Here is a 15,437-nt window from a genome sequence, read left to right on the forward strand (position 1 = left end):
GAGTTGGGAAATATAAGGATGATCTGAATTGGGAATAAAGAGTTGATCATAAATAAGAAGTAATATTTATTGATTTGATATTGCATTGTCCCTGTCTTTTTCTTATAGTTGGGTACAAACATTTGGTGCTGAAGGTCTGGCCTCTTTATTAGACATCCTCAAACGACTTCACGATGAGAAAGAGGAGACTGCTGGGTAAGAAATTCCAGGTCTTTGCATCTTCAAGGTGGAGGGTTATAGGGTTATAGAATAATAACATTTAAATGTATAGACTAGGAGCATATACTGTTAGCTGAGAATGGTTTTTGTTGTGGGGTGACCAGTGGATGAATGATGATTATAATTATAGGCAAAGGATGAGGAACTTGGAATTTCATGATGAATGTGATATATACACTTAAGATTACTTATCTCCCCCTTTTTTAGTCTGGAAGTAGGATCTGATTTTCTCCAGAGTGATCTAGTCTGGGTCATATCCCATATGGTATCTTAAAATATACTTGATTAGCTTGGGACTACCTTTACAACAGTCTTCGTGATTGGAATAATTTGGGAATAACTTGGACTGTGTTAGGCTACCTTGGAAACCAGACTGAGCCAAAGTGACCTCTTTACCTCCTAGACTCTTTCTGAGACAAAAATAATACAGGGCCAGGACCTCCTACATGTACCTTCTCAGATCTGAAATCTTTTAAGTAGTGGGGCAAGCATCAGGATGTTATCCTGATAGAATTTAGCACTTAGAAGCCTAGAAAGAGTTAAAGGGTAAGTTATAATGTAATAATAAATTCTTGGATTACAGCCAAAGGTCTTTTATGATGGGGATCCCTCTTCATCTACTTACTTTTGTCAGTGTTTCTGGGCTAAGTGCTATGTGCTGGACTTTACTTGGCTATTAGTTGGAGATATTCCTAAGATCCTTGTTTGCAAGGTTAAAAAGTCAATTGGGAAAGGGATGTAGAATAAAGAGACTTCACTGATTATGTCTTCTACATACAGGAGCTACGATAGCAGGAACCAACATGAGATCATTCGCTGTTTGAAAGCTTTTATGAACAACAAGGTAAGATTTTTTTTCCCCTTCTCGTTCCAGTCCTCATCTGGACCTCCATTTGTTCTCTTCTTTTGGCAAACCCCAAAGTGAAAGTAGAAAAATGAGGTTGTCCCTTTTAGTACTGAATCTGTTATTCATTGCCACATGTACATATTTCCATGGACCTTTTTTCCCAGCTCTAATTTGTTTCAGAATGTAATCTATAATTATTCTCTTGAATTGGGATATTATAAAGAATGGTGGCACACCATTATAAAGGTATAGTGGCACACACCTGTAATCCCAGTATCTCAGGAGGCTGAGGCTAAAGGATCGCAAGTTCAAAGCCAGCCTTAGTAACTTAGCAAGGCCCTAAGCAACTTAGCAAAAGTCAAAGATTCCAATAAGCTACCAGAAACTACAAGAGAAGGCATGAAACATTCTCCCTCAGTCTTCAAAGAAACAAACCCTGCTAACATCTGATCTTGGACTTCTAGCCAGAACTGTGAGACAATAAATTTCTGTTGTTTGAGATACCCAAGAATGGGGACATAGCTCAGTGGTAAAGTAGTCTCCTGAGTTCTGGGATTACAGGTAGGATTACAGGCATGTGCTATCTTGCCTAACTGATGCTGTTATCTTTAAATCTCCTTCTCTGTTTTTGTCCTACCAGTTTGGAATCAAAACCATGTTGGAGACAGAAGAAGGAATTTTACTGCTGGTCAGAGCCATGGATCCCGCTGTTCCCAACATGATGATTGATGCAGCTAAACTGCTTTCTGCTCTTTGTATTCTACCACAACCAGAGGACATGTATGTGATTAGAGTTACTTTTTTTGGTCCATTCTCATTTTTATCATCTGTTTAGAGTAGAGGAAAATTGAGTTGTTTAGATATTCTCTTGGTCTTAAATACTAGCTAAGACCATATTTCTTTTGTTTGTTTATTTATTTTGGTACCAGGGCTTGAACCCAGAGGCTCTCAACCACTGAACCACATCCCTAGCCCTTTTTAAATTTTTTTTACTTTGAGACAGGGTCTCACTAAGTTGCTTAGGGCCTCACTGAGTTGCTGAAGCTGGCTTTGAACTTGCATTCCTCCTGCCTCAGTCTCCTGAGCCACTGGGATTATACGTGTACCCCACTGCACTCAGCAAGACCATATTTCTTATCAGAAGTGAACACTGAGAATCTTTTTTCCCAGTACTAGAGATTAAATCCAGCAGCGTTATATCACACGTTACATCCCCAGCCGTTTAAATTTTTTATTTTGAGAAAAGGCCTTACTAATATTGCTCAGGTTGGCCTTGAATTTGTAATCCTCCTACCTCAGCCTCCTAAGTAGCTGGGGTTATAGCTGTGCTAAGAATTTTAATATAGATCGCACATTCCTAATCTGAATACCCAAAATGCTCCAAACTGAAACTTTTTCGAGTACCATCATGACATCCCCAAGTAGAAAATCTCATACCATAAAACTTTATTTTGTGCACAAAATTATTAAAAGTATTATTATGAAATTAACTTCATCTGTGTGTATAAGGTATATATGAAGCATAAATAAATTTTGTGTTTAGACTTCTATCTATCTCATTCCTAAGATAACTCTCGTATATACTTAAATATTTCAAAGTCTGAAAAAATCTGAAATCTGAAACATAAGGTCAAGCATTTCAGTCCATCTGTATTTAGGAAAGATTCCTATCCTGAGTGTGTCATTGGTCATCAGGGTATCTGTTGCCTCTGCATTAATGTCTGTTTTGTCCAGGACATTTTTGTTTTGTTCTGTTTTATGTACTATTTTGTTAATTCAGAATTAGCACAATATTATCTTAAAAATTCAAATGAAGAAATATATAAAGTAAAATTTAACATCCTCATTCAACCACCAAGTCCTATTCTACAGAAATTACACTGTTAATGGTTTTTCAAAGCACAAGCATATTACATTTTCTTGATTTTGAATCATCTTCTCCCACCCCAAAAGAGGTGAGGAGTGATGGTTTTTGTCTGTAAAACCAACTGCATGTATAGAATAGATTTTTTTTTTTTTTTTTTGAGGACAGGTTTAACAAAAGTTAAATCATTCTTTTCAGCTTGTTTCTTTTTATTTATTTAACAGTAGATCTTGGACATCCTTCTTTGTCAGTATTTATAGATTTACCTTATTATCTTTAATGGCCATTTAGCATATCATGTATGTACCATAATTTATTTAATAACACTCCCATTGTTAGACTTTTAGGTGGACTAAATCAGGTTCTGGTTGTTGGTCTAGGAGATAAGAATTTTGCTATTAAAAATTATGCTATAAGAAATATCCTTATACATATTTTCATGTTTACATCTAATAGGTTGTAACTTATCTTTAGAAGTAGGCTAAACATTGTGTGCATTAGACCTTGAATAGTACTATTAAATGCCTCTCAAAAAGTTGAACCAATTTATAACTTATAATATGGGTCTTTAATTTGGTATTCATGGATAGGAGTCTAGGATTGGATTTTAGGAAATAGATTTTTCTGAAGAAATGGCTTATAGTTTTTAGCAGATTCTGACTTCTGTTCTAGGAGTGACAAGAGATTAATTGGAGAAATCTAAAGCATTAATGATGCTTTCTAACTGGTCTGTGCCCTGTGTTATTTACCCATAATGTGTTAGAGCACCTGGCAGGACCCTCCCTTTCCTTTTTCTTGAGCAGGAATGAAAGGGTTTTGGAGGCAATGACAGAAAGAGCTGAGATGGATGAGGTGGAACGTTTCCAGCCGCTGTTGGATGGATTAAAAAGTGGGACCTCCATTGCACTCAAGGTATACCCCTTGAAACTAAGCCCAAGATTAGAGTTCAAGATGGAAAGACCTCATCTTATGTGGAGTATTTTCCAACAATATATTTTACATTTGAAAAATTGTTCTGAAGGGAAAATGATACAACCTTTTCTCTAAGAAGTCAAAGAAAGAACTTTCCTCATTGTGAGATTGAAAAAAAGCAAGATATCTATTTGTACATTAGTAAAACCAAGGTTCTCCAATAACATATACTGTCATATCCTTGGAATCATTTATATTTCTGAGGTCTCAAGGCCTGTGTTCAAACTAGGTTTCTGCTGTAGTAGAAAGGTTATTCCCATAGTTTTTGTACAACACCTTCTGGGTTTTATTTGGGAGTCTTGGAGTGCATGTAAAGAGGATGGAGTCTTGAGCTGTAGTAGTTACCATTGACATAGCTACTGAATTTTTTTTTTTTTTTTTTTTTTTTAGGTGGGATGCCTACAGCTGATCAATGCTCTCATCACTCCAGCTGAAGAACTTGACTTCCGAGTTCACATTAGAAGTGAACTGATGCGATTAGGGCTGCATCAGGTGTTGCAGGTAAGAGACAACACTTCATTAGAAAGTCTGGGCTGGTTCCTTCCTGCTCTTACAGCCTCAGTCATTCCCAGGATTACTGGTTTTAAACTTAAAAACCAAGTTGAAAGGTGTTGATTTCTAGCCACATGAGACACTTTTGGATTCCCTCACTTCTACTTTTGTTATTGACAGGACCTTCGAGAGATTGAAAATGATGATATGAGAGTGCAACTAAATGTGTTTGATGAACAAGGGGAAGAAGATTCCTATGATCTGAAGGGACGGCTAGATGACATTCGCATGGAGATGGAATATCCTTTTGTTCACTGGACAGAGTCTTGGGACAGATGAAACATTCATTGCATTCAGTTACAGACCCTCATATGAAATGATCTGGGAGATGATTCAGTACAAGGCATGAGGCTGATGTGTCTTCTCAGTAAATAAGGCATGTGTCTTTTTATTACTGTTGGGTTTATTTACTTCAGTATAGACTAGGGAAGTCAATAAAGGTGGTCTGAGCGTTGTTCAACATGGACAGCCATCAAAATCACTTTAAACTTCCTAGAACATGATAGCTTAGCCCACTGAGATGTAGAGCTGACTTTAGATATGTTTGGGCTGAAGGATTAATTTGGTTAACTATTAGTATGTGCCACAAGGGACTTTGAGGTGGTTGTATTTTTAGTTTCTGTCTACTGCTTGATCTTTAAGCCAAGTACTAGGAATTCTCAGTCCCTTTAAAGTACTATACTTAACCAAAGGAACTTAAAGTTTCTGGTAATATTAATGGGAGGAACAGCCATAATTAAAGTAGAAGTGGCATCTTGTTACTTTTCCTTTGTTTCTCCCAAAACTGAGCAAGCCATCTGTCAAATACAGTTTCTAAATTTTTGCTTTCCTTAGCCTGTTCCTTTTCCACTGACTTTGGTGAAGTCTTCCAGATTCTATTAAACACAGTGAAGGACTCAAAGGCAGAGCCACATTTCCTGTCCATTCTTCAGCACCTGCTGTTGGTCCGAAATGACTATGAGGCCAGGTAAGATGGTGTGCCTATGGGAAGTTTTGAATATGAGCTTAAATGGAAAGAGCAGAATCCTAAAATTCAAAGACTGTCCTGTGAAAGGAAAAAGAAGAGAAAGACTGGATTCTGGTTTATTAGTCACAGATGAAGCCATCAGTAACCCCTTTAACCCAACTGAAAGGCATCCCTGTGGAAAAGGCCAGAGTATATAAATTGAAATACCTTTCCCACCAAAGAAGAAAAATAAACAATAAAAAATAAATAAATAAAATACCCTTCCTTTTGGAAGGGAGTAAATAGGGTGAGGATAACAAAGGGAGTTTGTAATTTAAAATCTTTCTTGTTACCTGGAAGTGGAAATTCAACAGTAGCACTGTTCATTATAGAGAGGGGTCAAGCCTGAACATTTAAATGGGAAAGTATTGGCACTTGGAGGCAGATGGAAAGAACTTTTTCCCCCCACAGTGCTAGAGGTTGACTCCAGGACTTTTACACTAAACACATAGTCTGCCAATGAGCTACATCCCCTCCCCATAAGAAGTTGATTATCTGGAATAGGAAGGGTGGGAGCTGACGTGAAAGAAGGGGGCTTTCTTACAGCACGGCAGAGGTGCTTCCATTAACTTTACGAAAAGTTCTTTTTTAGAACACATATCCTTAAGTCTTTCTAGTGTCAGTTTACTTTTCTTGATCCTGAATACTTCTGAAAATTATCCTTGACTTCCATTTGATAACTCTGTCTGTTCTGATTCTTCTGTAGACCACAGTACTATAAGTTGATTGAAGAATGTATCTCCCAGATAGTTCTTCATAAGAATGGAGCTGATCCTGATTTCAAATGCCGGCACCTCCAGATTGATATCGAGGGATTGATTGGTTAAGTATACTCTTCTATCCAGTTCCTTAAAGCATCCATTGCTTTTTCTTTTCATTTTGCATCTTTCTGTCAATGATAATTTCAGAGAAGAAATCTTTCTGTTCCCCAGATATTTCCATTTTTGTCCTTTCTTAGGTCATAACCAACATCTTTGTTAGGAATATACAGTCCTTATGTTTAACATATTTCTACATAAATCTAACATCCTGCCCTTTCTCATACATCACTTTTTTGTAGGGACTTCACCTATCATCTGTGATACTTGCTGGTTTCAGAGTTTCATAAATATAATTCAGGCATTGTTCATGCCACCCAGCATGTTAGCCTTGCTTTGCATTGAGAAATTATAGGTTGAACTTATCTAAAAGTCCTATTTCTTGGTCTAGTGCTGAACAGTAAGGATAATACAGATAACCAAATGGACAGAGGACTGCTCTTTGGTATATTAAAAGGCTTAGGAATGAAAAGGAAACCATGAGAACTGGGAACTTCATTTACTGACCTTTTTCCCCCCCAGATCAAATGATTGATAAAACAAAAGTGGAGAAATCTGAAGCCAAAGCTACAGAGCTGGAAAAAAAGGTGCGTTTGTGGGATCAGTGGTAGACTACCTGCCTAGCACTCATAAGGTCCTGAGTTTGATCTCTAGCTTTATGCCCCCATCCCCAAATTGTTTTTATCCTCTTTAAAGTATATCTTTCTTTAAATGAGGGTTATTATTTTTCTAACATGCAAGACAATTTTTGTTCATATTTGAAAATACTCAGCATCTAATAGTCTTTAGGTTACATCTTTTCAGTATAGGTTAGTCATTGTAGAAGGGGTTAATGGATGTGAACACAAGGAGCTGAAGGTGAGCTTGCACAGCCCTTGAAGGACAGGAACGATAAATGATACTCTGGAATAATAGTGATGGCACTTTCAGATTTGTTTGGCATCTCATGTCTCTTATCCCTAGAATAATAGGAACTGGAATATGTTTGAGTTCTCTTTTTCTCTTTGATTGTTAAGGAGTCCTATTATAGTTGATAGATTTTTATATTCTAGTAACTATGGGATCCTGGAGACCCCTTGCTAGTAGGTTGGTTAAAGATCTTTCAAATCTTAGGTTTTGTTTTGTGTTTTTCTAAATACAATCTTTTTTTTTTTAGTATTCATTTTTTAGTTGTAGTTGGACACAATACCTTTATTTTATTTATTTTTATTTGGTGCTGAGGATTGAACCCGAGGCCTCACACAAGCAAGGCGATTGCGATCGCTTTACCACTGAGCCACAACCCCAGCCCAGGGTTTTGTTTTGTTAAACTGTGAAAGTAGGAAGACTATTAAAGGATCTTTAGTTCTCCTGTCTTTTATCCTTGACTTTAAGGTCAAAATTATAGTGCTTTTTTCCCCCCATACATTGCCTGATATATAGGGTTAGTGAACTCTGCAGAGTAAGTACTGGCACAAAATACCAATTTATGGGGAATAACACGTGGGCTTCTTAATTGGATGAAGAGTTTTTGGGGAGCCTAATTGCGAACCTAATTGCTTTCTTCATTAGCTGGACTCAGAGTTAACAGCCCGACATGAGCTACAAGTAGAAATGAAAAAGATGGAAAGTGACTTCGAGCAGAAACTTCAGGATCTTCAGGGAGAAAAGGATGCATTGGATTCTGAAAAGCAACAAATTGCCATAGAGAAACAAGACCTTGAAGCAGAGGTGTCCCAGCTCACAGGAGAGGTAACTTCTGAGCAAAGAAGGACTGTTACTGCTATCAGCTCACGTCTTGGGACAGGAGCCAGTCATCTCACTCCTAGGGAGGTGGCAGCTAATAGATAATGTAGTTAAATGGTGCATATCTTAAAAATCATTTACTGCTTTTAGTTTTGTTTGGGTAGTAAATAATATATACAACAAAACATTTAGAAAACATAGAAAAACCAAGAATAAAATGAGTTAAACAATTCTACCCATAAATAAAGGTAATAGACTTCTAATAAATTTTTAGGAGTAAAAATTAAACTCTTTATTTGTTAGTTTTCCCTTATTTTAATCATCAGTGGACAGAGTTATCCTCACTGTAGTTTTATAAATATTTAAGTGATCTGTAATATCTGATTATTTGATCACTTATGTAGTTCTATAATTGCCTTATAGTACCTTGGATATAACTAGAATATTTTATAATATTTTATTTGCTTGACCTCTGCATTTTATAATCAGAGTTAAACTAAGAGTTGAAGTTGTGTTTTTTACCACGAAGCATACTCAGCTAAGAACATGACTTGAGTTCTGGGTTTGGCTTTGTCACTAAATGGCTGTGTAACTTTAGGCAAATCATGTAGACTGTTGAACTCCTCCCAGTCCTTCCATATGTAAAATGAGAAATTTTGGGGTTAAGTAGTTTCTTAGGTTCCCCCGTAGTCCCTGAAATGGGGTGACAAGTATTCTTATAAGTGTTGTTTCTGTAGGTTGCCAAGCTGTCAAAAGAACTGGAAGATGCCAAGAAAGAAATGGCTTCTCTCTCTGCCTCAGTTGTTGCTATAGCTCCTTCTGTTCCTAGTAGTGCCACTGTTCCTCCTGCCCCTCCTCTACCTGGTGACTCTGGCACGGTTATTCCACCTCCAGCCCCTCCTTTATCAGGAGGGGTTAGTATACCACCCCCACCTCCTCTTCCTGGAGGTGCTACCATTTTTCCTCCTCCACCTCCACCTGCTCCTCCTTTGCCTGGAGTTGTTTGCATCCCTCCACCCCCTCCTTTGCCTACAGGTACTGGCATCCCTCCTCCCCCTCCTTTGCCTGGAGGTGCTGGCATCCCCCCTCCACCTCCCTTGCCTGGAGGTGCTGGCATCCCCCCTCCACCTCCCTTGCCTGGAGGTGCTGGCATTCCCCCACCACCTCCCTTGCCTGGAAGTACTAGCATCCCTCCACCACCTCCCTTACCTGGGGGTGCTTGCATCCCCCCACCTCCTCCCTTGCCTGGAGGACCAGGAATGCCACCTCCCCCTCCTCCTCTTCCTGGTGGTCCTGGAATCCCTCCACCACCTCCATTTCCTGGTGGCCCTGGCATTCCTCCACCTCCACCTGGAATGGGTTTGCCTCCGCCTCCCCCCTTTGGATTTGGGGTACCAGCAGCCCCAGTTCTGCCATTTGGATTAACTCCCAAAAAGATTTATAAGCCAGAGGTGCAGCTCCGGAGGCCTAACTGGTCTAAGGTGAGAGTTTCTATTCATTTCATCAGTAAATTTTTTAAAATTTTTTAATTTTTTTGATATCAGGGATTGAACCCAAGGGCATTTAACCACTGATCCACATCCCTAGCCCTTTTTTATATTTTTTATGTTGATACAGGGTCTCCCTGAGTTCCTTAGTGCCCCAATGAGTTACTGAAGCTTGCCTTGAACTTGTGTTTCTCCTATCTCAGCCTCCCAAGTTGCTGGGATTACAGGTGTGTGCCACTTTGTGGCAAGCGGCACTATTAATAATTACTCAGATGCAGATTGTCTTTAAATGCAAGCATATATTCGATCACACCAATCATCAAATATAAACAATTAATGTAAACAGTGTTGGGTGTGCTGGAGCACCCCATCTAGCATTCAGTGCAAACTAATTAAATACTATAAGCAAATCACACAATCCTAGGGCAACCACGAGCTCCAAAATACCTCTGAAACCACACAATTTCTCTTAGCCAAAGAGCAGATGTTGGGGCTGGGGATGTGGCTCAGGCGGTAGCACGCTCGCCTGGCATGTGTGCGGCCCGGGTTTGATCCTCAGCACCACATACAAACAAAGATGTTGTGTCCGCCGAAAACTAGAAAATAAATATTTAAAAAAAAAAAAAAAAAGAGCAGATGTTGTCCTTGTATCGTGGTTCTCTCCAGCCAGTGGCTGGACATTGGGGAATAGTGGAGTCATTTCAGGCACAGACTGCAAGGCGATGTCCCAGGAGCAAAATTCTTCAATGTGACAGGATAAGCCATTTAAATACAGTTCTAAATTGGTGGTGTACGTTGGTGATTGGTTACACCCACTGAAAGTCAATGTCCATTGGTTATGTCCAGTGAGGTGATGTAATTACAACTGGGTATGTTCTTTGTGCATGTGCATGGAGCTATACTCCCTATCAATCATAACCAGTCATTGCTAAGCATGCCTATGGCAAGTGCCCCTTAAAGCTCTTTATCAATTGCAAGCAGACATGACTAAGCAGTTCAATGGCTGCTGTTCCTTATGGCCAGCAACTTAGTGAGTTCCAGCATGTCTATGGCAGGTGCTCCTTACAGCCACCATATCAAATTCATCAGATCTTAAGAAATCACTTCAGGGCTGGGTGTAGTGGTACATACTTATAATCTCAGCAGCTTGGAAGGATGAGGCAGGAGAATAGAGAATGGCAAATTCAAGGGCAACCTCAGCAATTTAGAGAGATCCTGTCTCAAAATAAATCATAAGGGCTAGGGATGTAGCTCCTCGGTAAAGGGCCCCTGGGTTCAATCCCCAGTACCAAAATCATTTCAATTTCCTGCTTTGTATTTTGTGCATGGGTGGGCTTCCCTTCCTCATGGCTCTCATGTATCCACCTTCAAGTTCCACCTCTGCTTATGTTTATTCAACATGTCCTATATTTCAGACATTATCCTGGAAAGTTCTGTGAGCTTTGTACTCTGAATTTATCCTAACTAAACTTATTCTTAAGCTAAAAACAATTTTTTTTTGTTTTGCCTTTTCTTTGAGGATATGAGTACCATGACAGTTGGACAGTAGACACTAGTAATTTCACCAGTCTGCAAATGACTGAAATTGTGCTGTTTCACTCCCACTCCCAAGAAAAGAGTTATACACAGACCATGCAAACATGGCTCATAATGTGTTTGAGATTCCTATGATTTTTGAGTTAGCCTTTTTCTCCCAGAAACTAAGTTAAAATGAAGTTAGGCAAATGGATTATAAAAATATAGAGTACTTCTGAACTTGAAGATTTGGGATAAGAAGGAGGAGGAGTAGCATAACTGAATCTAGTTCTTGAATAATCACCAGTGAACAAACTGGAAACATCATCTGATCCCACCACAGCACCAGCCAGATGCTTCTTTTGCATCTTCATTAGTTTTCTAGGATGGAAAGTTTAGGCCTCAGATTAGTAACTCTTTAACCCCTCCCTGCCTGTATCCCCACAGTTTGTGGCTGAGGACCTTTCCCAGGACTGCTTCTGGACAAAGGTGAAGGAGGACCGCTTTGAGAACAACGAACTTTTCGCCAAACTTACTCTTACCTTCTCTGCCCAGACCAAGAGTGAGTACCTTCCTCTTTAATGTCAAGGTCTAGTATAGTGCTTAGGTGTCACTTAAGTTAAATTTCCCATTCTCGTCCTAGATTCCTCATTCTCTTCCCTTCCCTGGGTTAGAGGGGAAAGAGAGTGTTGGGTAGAAGAGAGATGGGTTTTCCTAATCAGAACAAAATAAGATGTGTTTGTATTATGTGTTTACTGGATTGGGGAAAGAAACCTGTTGTGTGTAGGCATTCTGTGTCAGTATAACTTGTGGGAATATAAGATTAAGCTTTCAGAAGCTCAGTTTGGGCCTATTTTGATGGTACTCTTGAATAAACTGTTGTACTGCCTTATGGTGCCATTTCCATACTTGAGTACTTAATCAAGTAAGGATTGTTGAGAGTTTTAACAGGTTGGGTGGCTGAGCAATAGTCTATGATAATAAAACACAATGTGTAATCTCTTTCTATTTTTTTTTCCAATATCTGATGCTTACTCCTTCACCGTTCGCTCCTGTAGCTTCCAAAGGTAAGAACACAGAAGAGCCTTTTATTTGGGTCTCTTGAATATTAGAGAGAAAAGATGAAACAAATGTAACAGATTTTTCTCTTTAAAAAACTGATACCAGGGCTGGGACTGTAGCTCAGTGGAAGAGCGCTTGCCTAGCATGTGTGAGGCACTGGATTCGAACCTCAGCACCACATAAAAATAAACAATAAAATAAAGTCTTGCTGTTCATCTACAACTACAAAAACTGATATAAAGATTAAGACTTAATTTCTTTTTTGCTAGATTTTTTTTTTCCCCTAGAGTTCCAAAATACCAGTAGCTATGGTGTTGACTATAGGGAAAAAAGTTATTTTAAGTTAAAGCTCTCACATACTGTTCTTTCTTTGGAAGGTGAGGGACAATTTAAGTAAGTATTATCACCATTACCTTACATATATTTTGCATTTTACAGTTTTCAAAGTGCTTTAACACTTTTACTACCCCATTTAAACTGCAGTGAAGCCTTATGAGACAGGTAGATGTGTATAGTCTCTATTCTGTAGCATATATAGACAGCTTTCCCATTGACTTACAGTCCATGGTTTCTATAGTAAACTCTTATCTTTTTTTACCTTCATGTCTTCCCTCTATTTTTATTTATTTTTTTGGTACCAGGGATTGAACCCAGTGGTTAACCACTGAGCCACATCTCCAACCCTTTTATTTTTTTGAGACAGAGTCTCGCTAAGTTACTCAAGGCATTGCTGAGTAACTGAGGTTAGCTTTGAACTTGTGATCCTCCTGCCTCAGACTCCTTCTTTCATTTTAGAAGAACTGATTCACTTTGTTATCTTCACTTTCTAATTCTTGTGATTTTGTTCTGCTTTGTGATGGGACACTTCTCATTTCCTGAGAGACACAATATTTGAAAGATTTTGTCGTGTATCACAATTACAGACTAATAATTTTGTATTTCCCTCATCAGTTAGCATTATTATTTACTTGAAGGTTAATCATGACACTAGTGATGAAAATTAAGAGCAACTTTGGCATATTTCTTTTCCCTGTTTCCTTCTATCCCAGTAAGTAGCATTTTTAAAAACAAGTATTATTTTTAGTTAGGAAGCAGGTTGCACTTTGTTCTAATAAGGAACCTAACAGAGTGCTAGGCACCTTTGGTCACTCCCAGTTATATGTGTGTTTCTATCTAGAAGTGAAAGATCACAATGTTCAAGCCTATCCTTTTTCCTATCATTCAAGGCAAAGTGGCCATTTCTTCTGACATTTATCACCTTCCATGCCGAAGTCTAGCCTTAGGAAATTACTTCTACACTCTTAGTTAAAAAAACATGGTGGTGACCACTTATACTGCTCTAATTTATTAACAAAGAGTAGTTGACAGTAAAAGTCAAAATCAAATGATTTTTTTATCCTTGTGTTGGTGTTTAGAATTTATCCCTTTCTTGTACTTGGGCTCTGTGCTCTGAGAGCCACTGCAAATACACAATAACTGGACCCCCCCCCCTTTTTTTTTTTTTTTAAAGAGAGAGAGAGGAGAGAGAGAGAGAGAGAGAGAATTTTTAATATTTTATTTTTTTTTAGTTCTCGGCAGACACAACATCTTTGTTGGTATGTGGTGCTGAGGATCGAACCCGGGCCGCACGCATGCCAGGCAAGCGCGCTACCGCTTGAGCCACATCCCCAGCCCTGGACCCCTTTTTTTATCTCCATCTTTCTTTTATTTTGTACCTTTGTATTCTTATTGATTTTAATTGGGGTTTCTGCAGTTTATTGGTCATCTTTGACATTAATTTCATTATGAATTGATATGTATTTGAACAAACAAGACCTCTCATCTTTTGTTATTTTCAAAAACATAACCCAAACTCTTTAGTACTCCATTAGCCTCCAGCTTCTGCCTAGGAAAATACTTTCTATTCATTGAAATTTCCTAGCAGCTTTGGCTTTAAAAAGAAAAATGTATTTTTAGAAATTTCTATCTTATCATCCATTCTTTGTTTTTTTTTTTTTTTTTTTTTTTTTGGCAGGGGTGGTGGGGGTCAGTTACTGGGTATTGAACTCAGAGGCACATGACCACTGAGCCACATCCCCAGCCCTATTTTGTATTTTATTTAGAGGCAGGGTCTCACTGAGTTCTTAGTGCCTTGCTTTTTGCTAAGGCTGGCTTTGAACTTGCAATCCTCCTGTCTCAACTTCCTGAGGCATTGGGATTACAGTCATGCACCACCGCACCCAGCATTCTTTATTATTCATTCTTTTTTAAAGAATAAGTATAAATTAGTCCACTTAGTTTAGTTTAGTAGGGGTATCAATTTCTCATGTAATAATAATTGCATGAATTGCTACTATTTTGATGAAGGAAATTTCTAGCTGGTCTTTATAAATCTCTTTAATTGAAGTTACAACTTTCAGGTGTTACTCTGGCATACTGTTTTAATTTCCCAGTCTTTTCAGTAGGAAGCATTTGAGAAGGTGTTCTTGAAAATTACTAAATCTTGAGCAGTTTTCCATAAATGATAAATTTTAATCATTTAAAAAAATTCTGGGATAGATTTTTTTTTTCTGTCTTTAGTGCTTATTGTTTGCCCACTTCTTAACAGTTATTTGCAATACTTGAATGCAATAAAACATTTCTTTTTTTTATCAGCCATGTAGCTATGAATGTTTTTAATAATTTCTTCCCCTTTTAAAAAATGATTTCTTTGGATTTTCAGTCTTTTATTGACTCCATGTTGTCTATCTTTTTCTTCTATGTTTCTCTACTTTTCCTTTTATTTACTTCATAAGTCTGTAATGATGGAAGAAGTATTTGAATGTTAGGTTTTGTTTTAATGTCCCTCTTGAGGACAAAATGGCTGCTTTGATTTATGCATGGGTGTAAAGTAGAATATGGAGGTGCTGCATGTGGATCTAGAGCCTCATATCATACTTGTTGTGATTGTGATAACTAATTTCCCCTGTTTTCTTGAGTTTTGGTGCTAGGGCATGCAAACACAAATGATTCCCAGGTTACTCCCTTCCTTACAATTTGCCAGAAAAATAACATTTTAGAAAAAAAGAATTTGGGCTTCTTAGAGTTTAAATGTTTGCCAGGAAAGAAATTTCAGGTTCTCAAAACTTGCAAAGTAAAGACTTAAAGGAATCAGAGCTCCTTAATGTGACAACAAGGTTTACTTTGCTTTCAGTACTTTATGTGTCTCTAGTATAAGTATTTCAGAAAAAGACCTTTTACTTCATTCATTTTAAAAGTCATTCTTAAATACTGAACTAGTTTAGGTTTCTTTTCTCTTCCTTTTCTTTTTCTTCTTCTTCTTCTTTTTTTTAAAATTTCATTTTAATTTTTGGTGGTGCTGAAGATGAAACCCAAGGCCTTGCCCGAGCTA

General features: G+C 38.1%; 1 protein-coding gene across 1 annotated transcript in view; it reads left to right on the plus strand.

The window, feature by feature from the left end:
* DIAPH1 (diaphanous related formin 1) overlaps nucleotides 1-15,437 on the plus strand; it is a 95,794-nt gene that overhangs the window by 30,032 nt on the left and 50,325 nt on the right. The window contains exons 4-15 of the mRNA XM_081303271.1: nucleotides 109-195; nucleotides 1,000-1,063; nucleotides 1,707-1,846; nucleotides 3,734-3,842; nucleotides 4,293-4,403; nucleotides 4,575-4,695; nucleotides 5,289-5,421; nucleotides 6,167-6,282; nucleotides 6,801-6,865; nucleotides 7,830-8,009; nucleotides 8,741-9,484; nucleotides 11,453-11,567. Of these exons, the coding sequence (XP_081159397.1) occupies nucleotides 109-195; nucleotides 1,000-1,063; nucleotides 1,707-1,846; nucleotides 3,734-3,842; nucleotides 4,293-4,403; nucleotides 4,575-4,695; nucleotides 5,289-5,421; nucleotides 6,167-6,282; nucleotides 6,801-6,865; nucleotides 7,830-8,009; nucleotides 8,741-9,484; nucleotides 11,453-11,567 (1,985 nt within the window). The remainder of the gene's footprint in view (nucleotides 1-108; nucleotides 196-999; nucleotides 1,064-1,706; nucleotides 1,847-3,733; nucleotides 3,843-4,292; nucleotides 4,404-4,574; nucleotides 4,696-5,288; nucleotides 5,422-6,166; nucleotides 6,283-6,800; nucleotides 6,866-7,829; nucleotides 8,010-8,740; nucleotides 9,485-11,452; nucleotides 11,568-15,437) is intronic.

Source organism: Spermophilus citellus (genome assembly GCF_964194105.1).
Source record: "Spermophilus citellus genome assembly, chromosome: 1".
Classification (NCBI taxonomy): domain Eukaryota; kingdom Metazoa; phylum Chordata; class Mammalia; order Rodentia; family Sciuridae; genus Spermophilus; species Spermophilus citellus.